A 15,024-nucleotide genomic window follows, 5' to 3' on the forward strand; every position below is an offset into this window, starting at 1 on the left:
CTGTGTAGCTTTAATTGAAAATGCCGCTTAATCCATTTAAATTATAACCATGAAACCTATGGAAAAGTTGTCTCCATTTTACTAGTATACAAAAAAGTCCGCAATGGTGTATGTATGTAATGTATATTTTTAAGGATAACTTACTATATCCATTCTAACTTCACGTTTTTTCCATGTTTTACTATGTTTCCATTATTAATTAGAGTATCCACTGGGTATGGGTGGTATGGGTCGCGTGTTCAGTGGATAGATACACATGGAACTCAACATGATAGTGTAATAATGGAAAAAATGGATTAGTTATAATCGCCCCCAGTCGGGATTTGCCCCGCTGTACCTTAACAACTTCGGTTTCTATGTCAAAGGCAGGGTTTTTCGCTCCACACAGCAGCTTAGTGCCACTGTCCGGCTTTTGATTCAACACTTTGTTCTTTACACTTTTACAATAGAAAACTTTACACGTTAAAATGAGTGCCTGCACCAATTCCCGGGATTATTATCTAAGCGGACGCCAGGTTCTTGTAAGTTTTATCAAAATGCCGTAAAAAAACTAGGAAAAAAGAGAAAACTGATTGTTTTACTGTAATCACAATAATCTATGCACTATTTATTATTAATTTAATAACATGTGCACATACTATTTATCTTATCCTATATTTAAATTAATACCTTAACTAATATGAGACATGAAATTTTACGGTAAACCGCTACACATTTTCATTTTCATCTTGCATAATAATATTTACGATTTCGTAAAGGTAACATTATGTACTTATGACGTGTCCAATAATACATTCATCATCAGCATCAGACACATTACTGATGAAATAGACTCCCGATACACAGAACTACGATTGCATTTAGGTACATTTGACACTGAAGTTTCAATAAACCGCTAAATATTTTCATTTACAATTTCGTTTCGGTATCATTATGCACTGGGACATGTCCAATGATAAATTGATCGATCAGTCCCACGACAGACACATACGCTCCTGACACTAGGGCTACGATAGCCACGGTTGCTATCAAGATGTTCTTGTAAATTATGTAGTTGAATCGGCCAGTGCCTCGATCCCAGCGGTAGACGATTTCGATGATGGCGGGAAAGAGAAGACCAAGGGTAGAGAAAAAGACTGCGCCGACGAAGCTGATCACCAACTCTAAGTTCGGAAAGGCTGCAGCAACACCCACTGTGGACAAAGATATTTTGTATAATTTATTAATTCTGCACGAGTAGGGAACAAATCAAATTATTTTGTTGAGTGTTTCTGATTTGTTCTTTTTTCAAGTAGTCACACTACTATATATAAATTATAAATTGAAATAGATATCATACACGAAAGAAAAAACGACAAGGCCAACTGGTGGCCGAGCCGGGAATCGAACTCGGGTCTTCAGCTTACGCGGCTAACGTCTGCACCACTAGACCACCCGCCCGCCGCATTATTAATTCTGATTGTTCTCCTTCTACCGACCCTTAGTGCGTTTTCACATCATCCGATCCAATATCGGATATAGGACCAGGGGCGGCTACTCCGCGATCCTATCGCCGCGCTACAAGTACATGTCAGTGGCCGCGAGTTCGCGGCCCATTCACTGGTGACGACCTTCGCGCGGATCAAAGGAGTGAACCTCCTGTACTTGTACTATTATAATTATATTCTAAAGCAAGCCAAGCCACTAAAGCCACATAAAGGCACCCCAGAGAACAGGGCATAATAATGACCCAAATTATAGAATGTCACTCGCGTGGTTATAACTCGAGTTGGGAATGTTAATGCATTAATTTTTCTTTTAACGAGATATTAATATATATGTGATAGACAAATGGTTTTCTGACTCTGGGAAAAATAATAAAAAAAAATATTTAATACCGATTTTTATACTTAATCAATGTTAGAAGTTAAATAGGCCAAATCTTATTTATATAAATATATCGTAATTGGTAAGTTTTATTTAAAAATAAAATAATATATAAAATAAAAATACTACTAGTCTACTACTAAAAAGGTACACTATTTGTGAAACCTTTATGATAAAATGTTTAAACATAAACAAATCACTAACTCTGAAAAAATCAGCCTAAATCGGATACTAAAAATCGCCATCGTCCTGTTTTTTCACACTTTTCCGCCATTTCATCTTAATCCTTAAATAATAAATAGTAAATCATTATATTATTTAATTTATTTGATTGTATATTAAATAATAATACATAATGAATAATAATTAAGCAATAAATGTGATTTTGGATAGCAACATATCGAGCTACGGGCCATCAAATATATGACACATATATACATCACCATGCATTTAAGGGTTAATAGTATTGTTCAATGCCTGCTCAAATTATGATATAATAGCTAGAACGATCTAATACTGGACTGACAAAGCATACAGAAAAGCGTACCCCTGAAATGTGTGGGCTTTTTTGGCTTAAAACTAGATGGCGCAATTCGCAGCCTGGAAAGTCCAAAATCATATTTTCCTTAAATATTTTTGCCTGTTTTTATTTTTTTAAATCACGATTTCACGTCAATACCTACACATTTTGAAAAAAATAAATTTGTAGGTATCACCAGTGTAGTTATAATAGTATTTAATAAGTGGCGCTAAAAAAACGAGGTATGATTCTTAGTATGAAGTATGTAAATTCTTTATAAATAATCCTTGGTTAGTAGTATTGTTCAATGCCTGCTCAAATTATGATGTAATAGTATAGTTATTCAATGGAAGGGAGAAAGACAAAGTTGTAGGACAATAATGAACAACATAAATAAGCAACTTTATTTTAAAATAACTTTTTTCAAATTGTAGCGGTATCATTCATACGACCCAGTTAGTCGAAAGCAAGGCAATTTATATAGGATTTACAATTTTTATACTAAGAATCGTATACCTACCTCAATTTTTTAGTGCCACCTATTACACTAATGATACCATTTTTAGTGTAATTTCTCCATTCCTTTTTTTTTATGTAATATTTGTTCATTCCCATAAATTATGTGTGTATTTATTTAATTATTTGTCTTTCTGGTACCTTGTTGTACATGTTGCTGCACTGCCGTGCGATGACAAGACACTGTATCTAAAAAACACCTATTTTCCAGAAATCGCAAAAAACTTTTTTATTCTTTAATCGGCCACAGAGTCGTTATTTTTCATCCGATTGTAATGAAATTTGGACATTTTATAGATATTATGTTACTATTAGTGACCATTTAAAAATAATGCAATATTTATACTTCTTTTAAGCATTTTAGAGCATAAACGTGTTATGTCGTAATATACTTTATCAGTAATATGTGCGAGTTGCATTGACAAAACACTGTAACGCATGAATTACAGTGTTTTGTCATAGCAGACCAAATTACTCCTAAGAGAATTCCAGGTGTGTACTATGTGTACACTATTAACTTAAACTGATATAGTTGTCATATACCTTCTTATGAATAGGTAACTTTATACTAGTATGTGACATCTATTTCAGTTTATAAATATGTAGGTAATTCAATAAAGCAAACAAGCAAGGGATGCTGCTTCTGCTTCTGTTGCTTTAACATTTTTGTGGGACTACGTTTTCGCTTGTTTTTTCTTTGGCACAACTTCAACCTGAGACTCGGGTACTTCAGGAATCAGGAGCAGTATGTGTATGGAGCGTGCCATGCTCGGTACCAAGATTCAAGATCGGGTGAGGAATGCCAAGATCCGTCGTCGCACCAAGGTGCAAGACGTGGGTTTCGTCATTACCAAACTTAAATGGAGTTGCGAGGGACATGTTGCTAAGCAGAGTGATGGCTGTTTAAATAGGAATAACTAAAGACGGCACTGTAGTTAATTCCGTAAGACAATCTGATATAGGTTGGTTCATATTTTCGTCTAATTGAGTCACTGCTGGATGTACTTAATAAGGCGAAGGTATTGAGTACTCAATATCCATACCTACCTGTTCCATCGGCTATTGTTGAGCAGCATAATCAGTAGAACAGTTTATTTTGTTTGATACAACATAATCATCTATACTTTTCTTATTAGTTTTGGCGTTCAGGGGTAGTTTATCACTTTCATTTTCTAAAAAACTTTTTAATCTGGCAAAATTCGATGACACATTTGAATGACACTCTCTGTTGCAATGTTTAGAAAGTTTTAATTTAATTTATTCCGTTCTTTACATGCTCATTTTACTAGTCTATTGATATCCACACAAACTAAATAAAACAACATGCAGGCTGCACTTAAGAAGTCCTGATTTATACTAAAAAAATACCTAAACCAAAACACTCAGTCAAGATTTCTCGTCGGATTATTTTGACAAAACACTGTAACTTTAGTCACCGATTGAAGAAATGGGGAGTTTTATTTTGACAAAACACTGTATCGAGAGATGCAGTGTTTTGTCAAATGACGACTTTAGATTTTAAGAGTTACAGTGCATATTACAATGAAGGTTTTCAATGTTTTTGATAGAAAGTCAGTATACTCTTAACATGTATATATAGAATAGGGCCAGATAAGCTTATTGGACAGTATTACCACAAAACACTGTAACTTGAGTTACAGTGTTTTGTCATGGCACGGCAGTGCATTTGTCACCCTCATCTCTTTTTATCCTCTCATTCACTCAAAGGTTAACTGAAATAAATCCCTCAAAGGGATAAGTTCGCCTTTGTACTGTTCATTTACTGTAATTACTGTGTTTTTAGGGTTCCGTAGTCAACTAGGAACCCTTATAGTTTCGCCATGTCTGTCTGTCCGTCCGTCCGTCCGCGGATAATCTCAGTAACCGTTAGCACTAGAAAGCTGAAATTTGGTACCAATATGTATATAAATTACGCCGACAAAGTGCAAAAATAAAATATGGAAAAAAATGTTTTATTATGGTACCCCCCTACATGTAAAGTGGGGGCTGATATTTTTTTTCGATTCAACTCCAACGTGTGATATATTGTTGAATAGGTATTTAAAAATGAATATGGGTTTTGTAAGATCATTTTTTGATAATATTAATATTTTCGGAAATAATCGCTCCTAAAGGAAAAAAAAAGTGCGTCCCCCCCCTCTAACTTTTGAACCATATGTTTAAAAAACATGAAAAAAATTACAAATGTAGAACTTTATAAAGAATTTCTAGGAAAATTGTTTTGAACTTGATAGGTTCAGTAGTTTTTGAGAAAAATACGGAAAACTACGGAACCCTACACTGAGCGTGGCCCGACACGCTCTTGGCCGGTTTTTTGTTATTAATTGTACAATAAAGAGTTTACTACTACTACTAATGATGCCTACAAATTTATTTTTTTCAAAATGTGTATTGACGTGATATCATGATATTAAAATAAATAAGCATGTCATTTGCTCTTAATAAAAATAAAGAAACGCAAAAATATTTGGGGAAAATACGATTTCGGCCACTTCCAGGCTCCGAAACAGCGCCTTAAGTCTAAAAGGCCCATACATTTCAGGGGTAAGTACGCTTTTTTGTATGGGCTTTGTCTGTCCCGGTATTATATCGTATCGTCCTTGGTCGAAAGTATGTAAGTATTTGGAAACGTATTAAAAGGAAGGTATTCTCAGTAAAGCTTACTTAAGTATGTCTTAATTAATTAACCGTCGAGACCAAATAAATTACACATTCTGGAATTGTAGTATATATTATAAACTTAAAGATAAAGATAAAGATAAAGATTATTTATTTGCAAAATGTAGTGATTTACATAGTTGGACAGTAATATTAAGTGCTTACATTTTACTTAAAGAAGCATGCAAATTTTTCTTATTAGCTAGGGATACTTAACTAAGTGTGTACATGTAAATGTTATGTACTAATACCTAATACTAGTATGAGGCTATGAGCTAACTTTGCATCACAACAAAGATTTTTATTAATATTAATTCCTATAATTTACAAGACACATTATTACATTCATATAATTTATTATTATTAATTAATTTATAAGTCATAGGAAATATTCGTTAATTTTATAAAAACACTTATCTAAACAATATTGAGCTAATTTATATTTAAATTCAGGCATGTCAGAGTTCCTTATTTCTACTGGCAATTTATTAAATATTTTTATAGACATACACAAAACATTATTTGAAAAGAATGCTGTCTTCGAGTGGTAAGGATAGCATAAGTCTGAGCCGTTTCGAGACTGATATATTGTAGTGGATGCCTTATTTCTAAATAAACTTATATTATATTTAACAAATAAACTTATCTCATAAATGTATAGTGAGGGCAGTGTCATCACTTTTAACTTATGGAAAAGAGGTCTGCAGGGTTCTGTTTGATGCACACCACATATAGCCCGTATACATTTTTTTTGTAGTAGAAATACTTTTTTCATATTACTACAATTGCCCCAAAGTATTAACCCGTAACGTAAATTGGACATTACATGCCCATTAAATGCTAAGAGTGCAGACTTTTGTGAAGAAAGCTGTGAGATCCTCCGCAGGGCAAATATAAACCTGTTCAGTTTATCAATTAGCATTTCCGTGTGGTCTTTCCAGTTAGTATGGCAATCTAAAATAATACCTAGGAAGCGAATTGACGACACACATTCAATCGAAACACCATTAAAGTTTATTTTTACGTTCGTTGGTTTCCCTTGTGGTGCATAAAATTCCATGAATTTAGTTTTAAGGAGATTAACTTTCAATTTATTATTAACTAACCACATATTTACCTTTTTAAAGACTTGGTTGATTTCCGATTCATAATTTTGGGTATCTTTCTTTTGTACTACTATGGAACAGTCGTCAGCAAAAAGCGTCATCTTGTGTTTGGTAATAGAGGGCAAGTCGTTGATATACACGAGAAAAAGCAATGGTCCAAGGACGCTGCCCTGTGGAACGCCAGTCGTAGCATTAACGCAATCGGATCGATACTTTATTAACGTTTTTGTGGTATCGTCATATTTCTGTATCTCCGTACATTGTACACGTTGGTTTAGATAAGTAAGTTCGTATCCAATCGTGGCAGTTCCCTCTAATACCATAGTGGTATAGTTTCGTTAATAGTATGCTATGATTTACTCTGTCAAAAGCCTTTGACATGTCCATAAAAATGCCAGTAACTGATGTGCTATTATTTCTACAAGTCAAAATATTTTTTATTAGATCCATTACAGCTAAGGTTGTCGATTTATTTTTACGAAAACCAAATTGATCTCCGGACAGAAGATTATGCTTTTCAAGAAAATTGGACATTCTATTATGTAAAGTTTTTTCGAAGATTTTCGATAAGACTGGTATGAGCGCTATGGGTCTATAATTTAAAGGGTCTGTTTTATCACCTTTTTTCAGTAAAGGTTTTATAATCGTGAACTTAAGTTTGTCAGGAAATACGCCTTCTGCCATAGACACATTTATTATGTGGCTTAGTACAAAAGCAAACACTGAAATATTTTCTTTTATAATTGATGTAGGTAGTTCATCATAACCAGCTGCTTTGGAGTTTTTTAATGTCATGATTACTCTTGCAACCTCAGCTGGACTTGTCGGGTATAGGTATATTGTTGAGTCTAAGTTTTGTAATTTATATTGGTATTTACTTGTACTTTGTTCGTTATCTGTTAGAGTCGTAAATTGATGATTTAATTTGTTTGCCATTTCTTTTGCATCAGTTACTTTTTGATCTTCAAAAATCATACTGTCAGTGAATTGGCCTGGTTGACGCTTCCCCATGTGAGAGTTTATAATTGACCACGTCGCTTTTGCCACATTATCTGCATTATATATAGAATTGTGATTCTGTAACCTGTGTGACCTCTTGATACATTTTTTTAGTAGAGCAGAGTATTTCCTATAATTAACTTTATGAATATTTTCAGATGAATGAATGCATTTAAGATATAGCTTTCGTTTTGTTTTTATAGCTTTTTTTAATCCTGTAGTTATCCACTTTGGTTTGCAGTTTGCATTTATTCTCACTTTTCTTAGAGGAAAGCACAGATTAAAAAATAAATTAACTATTTCATGGAAATCATCGAAAGCTCTGTTTGTATTATTGCATGACACAATATCGGAAAATGATAAATTTTGCATAGCGTGGTGAAATTTTCTACGATTTTCTAAATTAAAGTCTCTTTTCCATTCGTACCAGTATTTTACATAACTAAGAGACTTTACTGGGACCGATATTATTTGTGCTTTGTGGTCTGAGAGGCACAAGTTGTGTATATTACATTTTCCTGTAGCTTTAAAATTTGTAGCAATGTTGTCGATACATGTGCTAGAGATACTAGTCACTCGTGTTGGCTCATTGATTTGTAATTTAAAATTATAGCTTTGTAAAATTCGTTCAAATTCTGTATTAATCGAATTGGTAGTTAAACGATCTATATTGTAGTCACCACATATTATTACACGTCTAGAGTATTTTTGTGATTTAGTAAGAGTATGCAATAAGTTTTCGATTTTTTCGAAGAATAAATCTAAGTCAGCACCTGGTATTCGGTAGACACATATAATTGTAATATTATGTGATGGTATATTCACACCACAACACTCAAAAACTTTTTCAACACATATATCTTTAATCCATGGCAAAGGGTTAAATTCTATTTCTTCCCGAAGTAAGATACACGTTCCCCCTCTACTTTTCCTTTTACGACAGTAACAAGCTGCCATTTTGAAACCGTGAAGTGTCAAATTAGGTTCATTTCCTAATTGTATAAAATGTTCGGACAGACATAATGCACTTATATGATGATTGTTATTATTCAAGTTTTGCAATGACAGTTCAATGACGTCTAGCTTTCCTAGGGCTCCGGCGATGTTTTGATGCATGACATTAAATGAAGAGTTTGCATCGAAAGGAATGCTGCATGGGTTGCGTCATATTGAGTGTGGACCTTCTACTTATACTACTGCAGCACAATGGAGATGAACATGACTCTCTTATTATATGTATGAGATCGGAGACACTCTTAAATATTACTTTAAGCCCTCTGTTATTAACTGTACCTGCACCTCGTAAAAACATGAAGTTGGTATAAGACAGATTTTTGTTGGAATCCAGAATATAGGCATATTCGTGCCGCGCATTATCTAAGTACAATTGATAATTAAAGTATTCTACCCTTTTGTTATATAAAGCTGCCTTACGACTAAGCTTAAAACTAGGAAGACATATTATAACGTTGGTATGCTGTACTTTTTGAAGTTGTTCTCTTATAAAAATAATTAACTGTGTATAATTCGAAGTTACAGTATAGTCTTTTTCGCCAATATAGATAATACAAAAGTCATTTAAGGTAAAGTTTTGTAATTTTCCTTGTAACTCACTAAATAGTTGTTGAAGGGAATTAGCTCCTATTATAACTTTGTTGATTTTACTAATTTAAATAAATATTCTTACACAAGTGGCATGAACAGGTAAAGCTCGAGAAAGCTTGGGTTTGAAGATACTAAAAATACAGTACGTAGGCCAAGGATTATTTATATAGGATTTACATACTTCATACTAATAGTGGTACCTCGATTTTTAGCGCCACCTAACCACCTATTAAATACTATCATAACTACACTGATGATGCCTACAAATTTTTTTTTTTCAAAATGTGTATTGACGTGATATCATGATTTGTTAAAGAAATATGTCATTTCATTTGTTGTTATAATATTAAAAACACGCAAAAATATTTGTGGAAAATATGATTTTGGCCACTTTCAGGCTGCGCATTTGAATTGACCGTGACATCACTCCTCAGTATTTCATAGTAATTCCATGTTAGCATTAGCAAATCGTTTTGACAGTTCTTAAAAAGAAGCTGAGTTGACTAGTAGGAAACTAGCCTATTGTTTTTAGGGTTCCGTAGTCAACTAGGAACCCTTATAGTTTCGCCATGTCTGTCTGTCCGTCCGTCCGTCCGTCCGCGGATAATCTCAGTAACCGTTAGCACTATAAAGCTGAAATTTGGTACCAATATGTATATCAATCACGCCGACAAAGTGGTAAATTAAAAAGTGGAAAAAAATGTTTCGTTAGGGTACCCCCCCTACATGTAAAGTGGGCACTGATTTTTTTTTTCATTCCAACCCCAACGTGTGATAGATTGTTGGATGGGTAATTAAAAATGAATAAGGGTTTACTAAGATCGTTTTTTGATAATTATTAATATTTTCGGAAATAATCGCTCCTAAAGGAAAAAAAAGATAATATAATATTGTCTTCGGTTACAGCGATAGTTACTCATGAAATAAAACTATGGAAACGGATTTAATCGCGATTAAGCCTCTGGTTATTGCTAAGGAGAAGCGATATATACCTAGACTGTTGCGAGAGGCCATTGAGATCAAGAAATATCCAAACTTTAATAGAGAAGATGGCTTTACTTTACCACCGGCTTGGGATCCAGTAGTACATCTGATAATGGAACAAGCACGACGAAGGCTGTGAGGCATTTGTGTTGTATGGTGTTGGACAGTTGCAGTTTGTTCTTTGTCAATTTTGTGTCGATTAATTGGTTAATTATTTTTTAACATAGTAATGGTAAATTCTTTGAATATTGTATAACTAGTTTTATTAATAGTGTGTGAACCTGCCTTAGAAATCTATATTATTTGTGGTCATAATTCGTTAATATTTCTTGTATGTGGGTAGCTTTTGCACATTGTAATTTTTCCTCAGTCACCCGTTGACCACGAACGCTGGAAAGAGTTCGAAACGTCGGGATGAATTTTAAATTCATTATACGCGATTTAATCCGTTTCCATAGTTTTATTTTTGAACCATATGTTTAAAAAATATGAAAAAAATCACGAAAGTAGAACTTTATAAAGACTTTCTAGGAAAATTGTTTTGAACTTGATAGGTTCAGTAGTTTTTGAGAAAAATACGGAAAACTACGGAACCCGACCCGACACGCTCTTGGCCGGTATTTGTTAGTTGACATACTAAAAGGTCGAACGCGATTAATTAACATTATTTTACATTTTTTCCAACGTTTCGGCCAGGTTGCACTGGCCGTGGTCGCGGAAGACTGACGTCCCAGCGGCCAAAGTGTCGCCGGAGATGTAAACAACACAAAACTACCCGGTATTAGTTTATATGGTACAAAAGGTTCGGGGCCGTATTTTTCTCAAAAACTACTGAACCTACCAAGTTCAAAACAATTTTCCTAGAAAGTCTTTATAAAGTTCTACTTTTGTGATTTTTTTCATATTTTTTAAACATAATGGTTCAAAAGTTAGAGGGGGGGGGACGCACTTTTTTTTTCCTTTAGGAGCGATTATTTCCGAAACTATTAATATTATCAAAAAACGATCTTACTAAACCCTTATTCATTTTTAAATACCTATCCAACAATATATCACACGTTGGGGTTGGAATGAAAAAAAATATCAGCCCCCACTTTACATGTAGGGGGGTACCCTAATAAAACATTTATTTCCATTTTTTATTTTTGCACTTTGTTGGCGTGATTGATATACATATTGGTACCAAATTTCAGCTTTCTAGTGCTAACGGTTACTGAGATTATCCGCGGACGGACGGACGGACGGACGGACAGACAGACATGGCGAAACTATAAGGGTTCCTAGTTGACTACGGAACCCTAAAAAGGTAAAATAATGTTAATCAATTGCGTTGACCTGTATGCATCCTGTATGTGACTTTAACCATGTGTACAAAGCGCGAGAACTTAAGGCCAATAACCTTCGATTTGAAGCCATTATTATTATGATAGTTTCTAAAGCATCATATTAACAGCATCATCTTTAAACAAAATAGTATCTCATAATTCCTTCACAACTCATTGTTTCTGTGATATTTGGCATCAAAGTTGAACAATTTTATGGTCAAAAACTAGAATTTTGGTCATAACTTTCATTTTAAATACTTTAGAATAAAAATCTCTCTTGTATTTTTAGAAAAGTCAAAGGTAAATCCAAACATGACAGTTCATAATGTAATACTCTTCACTAAAATCAAATTTCGATAAATGTGTTTTTTTAGATCATGTTTAAAAAAATCATAAAAAAAACCGGCCAAGAGCGTGTCGGGCCACGCTCAGTGTAGGGTTCCGTAGTTTTCCGTATTTTTCTCAAAAACTACTGAACCTATCAAGTTCAAAACAATTTTCCTAGAAAGTCATTATAAAGTTCTACTTTTGTGATTTTTTTCATATTTTTTAAACATATGGTTTAAAAGTTAGAGGGGGGGGGACACACTTTTTTTTCCTTTTGGAGCGATTATTTTCCGAAAATATGAATATTATGAAAAAACCCTTATTCATTTTTAAATACCTATCCAACAATATATCACACGTTAGGATTGCAATGAAAGAAAAAATCACTCCCCACTTTACGTGTAGGGGGGGTACCCTAATAAAACATGTTTTTCCACTTTGTCGGCGTGATTGATAAACATATTGGTACCAAATTTCAGCTTTCTAGTGCTAACGGTCACTGAGATTATCCGCGGACGGACGGACAGACAGACATGGCGAAACTATAAGGGTTCCTAGTTGACTACGGAACCCTAAAAACTAGTTTTTTTTTCTTTAAAATATGGCTCTTACGAATAGAGATAAAAGATTGAAGAACCGATGGCCGTTTGTTTTAAAAATTATATCTGTAGCTAGTGCAAATTTAGGAGTTTCAACTCAAAACTTGTCAAAAATCGTTAAAAAACGTGTGGAGCCCCTTAAAGTGTTACTGTATGCAAACACTTTATTGGAGTTATGGACACTGTGCAATGAACAAAACATTCTCATGTTTAAAACGAGGGAATTTGTTTACCTGCCAATATTACGATGACAGTCCTGATGGTGATTTGAAAGGCGTTTTCAAATTTGGTGGACAGATGGCTTTTAGTCAACCTTGTTATGATCTCCATAGACACGTATAATTGTAGAGGGAACGAGCAGTATATAACGATAGCCATTAACAACTTCGTAGCCTGTGCGATTCTGAAAAAAAAAAAGATTTGAATTCTATTTAAAAAACACACAATGAGTACATTCAATCTAGTATTGTTTAAGGTATTTGTATATAATATTTAATTAATAATATGAAGTTTTTGCCAAAATTAAACACAGATTGTTCACGATGTTTTTTTTCGTAAAGTTGGGAATAATGGTCTCAAAAAATTGCGAAAGATATTCAAGGTATATAAAAAAAAATATATATATAAAAACACCCCGACCGCGATTTTCATGAAATATGCCTAAGAACACTCCCGACTAATTCAGCTTTCAAACAAAAAAAACTAAATCTAAATCGGTTCATCCGTGCGGGAGCTACGATGCCACAGACAGACAGACACACACACAGACAGACAGACGGACAGACAGACAGACACGTAAAACTTATAACACCCCTTCGTTTTTGCGTCGGGGGTTAAAATAAAGCGAGAGTTACAAATGTTCTCAAACTTACTTATCGTGTTCCGGCAAATTCAAAGTAATGCTTCCTTTTACTGCGTCCCCGTACTGCAAGTATCCAAAGAATCCGAAAATAGCGTACAGTACTATAACTATCACCATGGAAACGGTTAAGACGCCTGGACATCCGAGGAACTGCTGGGGCTTCTTCATCTCGTTTTCTACGGGCATAACCACTCCGATTCCCTCCATGGCAAATATAACAGTACTGAAAAAAGAAAAGTTAACGTTGGCTTAATTCGCATTGCTGATGTTGGCAAAAAAACCGCCAGGCTTTTATGGGACTGGGCCGGCCTAGTAATGTAGAAATTGCAGAACATTCCCGCAACATGCAATTTATTATTTAAATAAGAGAATATACTTGAAATAATGTTTAAATGGGCATAATATAAAACTATATGTTATTATAGGTATAATATTGTCTATTACAGTTAGCTATTTTGTTGATAAGTGATAATTTACCTAAATTCTCACTATAAGTTGCTTAAATTCTCACTATACTTCAGGGAACATTTCGACTTTCAGACTTCACAGTTTTAGTTCTGACTTTTTTAAATCAGGTACCGAAGTATTATTTCTTGATGCCTGTTTTTTTGGTCATGCCAATATATGTATACACGGTGTTTCCGGTATCACTCAAAACCTCAGACACCCCAACTGATTTTTATTTTTTTAAACTCATCTAGAGTATTCATCTTTTAATCTGATCGTTACTTTTTTTTTAATTGAATTTTTAATTTTCTGTACAGCTCTACTTGACTTTTAGCTCTACACTCCATAAAATAATTGCTAACTACCATCATAAACCATAAGACTATTTATTTGTGTACGTTACTGCAACGACATAAGGTTTACCAATAGACAGCTAAGATGTCACTGTAAAACACTTTAAAGCTTTGTCACAGTAAACTTCAAATTGGACAGGTAATCGCAGTAAGCACATAAACTCAATATTCAAAATGACAAGGTTGTAATTAGGTACGAGTTCAATTTGTTATGACTTATGATAAACATTAAGATTAAACTGACAAACAACGTCAAACTAGTAGCGGAAAAAATAATCGTCCAAGTAACCGGCCAGTATTAATACCCCTAAATACTGAAAAAAGGTAAAGAACCTCTAGCAATGCGATATACACAATGTTGTATTACGAGTACAATAGAATGGGCACGTAAAAAATAACTAATAATACTAATTTAAATAAAAATATTACCCCCATCAAGATATAGCTCAATCGATTCTACTCTCGATTCTGAACAAAGTGTTTTCAGGTTTTTAGTGTTAAGTGAAACACGGTGTATACAAAAAAAAATAAAAATAAATGATCGCTGTCAGGATCGAACCTGAGAACATCGGCATACGAAGCCAGCGCACTACCACGGGACTACGTCTTGACTTGCTGAGTTCGACGAAATTATGGTATAAACTACGAAGTTACTAAGTATTCTGATAAATTCTCGTTCTCGAGAACATTCTCAGAAGTTACCGAAAATTCTCATGAGGAATGTTCTGCAACTTTGGAAACTTCTCGACCGTGCATTGCTAGTCATAAGTCATAAGTCATAAGTCATAAGTCATTTATTTGCGAAAGATAGGGTATACATAGGTGTTTGTTTACAA

The 15,024-nt window shown here is 34.0% G+C and overlaps 1 protein-coding gene across 2 annotated transcripts in view; it reads right to left on the reverse strand.

Moving 5' to 3' along the window:
* Positions 1-558: 558 nt before the first annotated feature.
* The window catches only part of LOC125228537 (proton-coupled amino acid transporter-like protein pathetic), a 92,589-nt gene continuing 78,123 nt past the window's right edge, over positions 559-15,024 (reverse strand). For both annotated transcript variants that reach the window (XM_048133138.1, XM_048133137.1), the window contains exons 8-10: positions 13,399-13,611; positions 12,760-12,929; positions 559-1,193 (exon numbers count right to left, since the gene is read on the reverse strand). In XM_048133138.1, the coding sequence (XP_047989095.1) occupies positions 910-1,193; positions 12,760-12,929; positions 13,399-13,611 (667 nt within the window). In that variant the 3' untranslated portion in view covers positions 559-909. The remainder of the gene's footprint in view (positions 1,194-12,759; positions 12,930-13,398; positions 13,612-15,024) is intronic.

This window comes from Leguminivora glycinivorella, chromosome 8, assembly GCF_023078275.1.
Source record: "Leguminivora glycinivorella isolate SPB_JAAS2020 chromosome 8, LegGlyc_1.1, whole genome shotgun sequence".
Taxonomy (NCBI): Eukaryota; Metazoa; Arthropoda; class Insecta; order Lepidoptera; family Tortricidae; genus Leguminivora; species Leguminivora glycinivorella.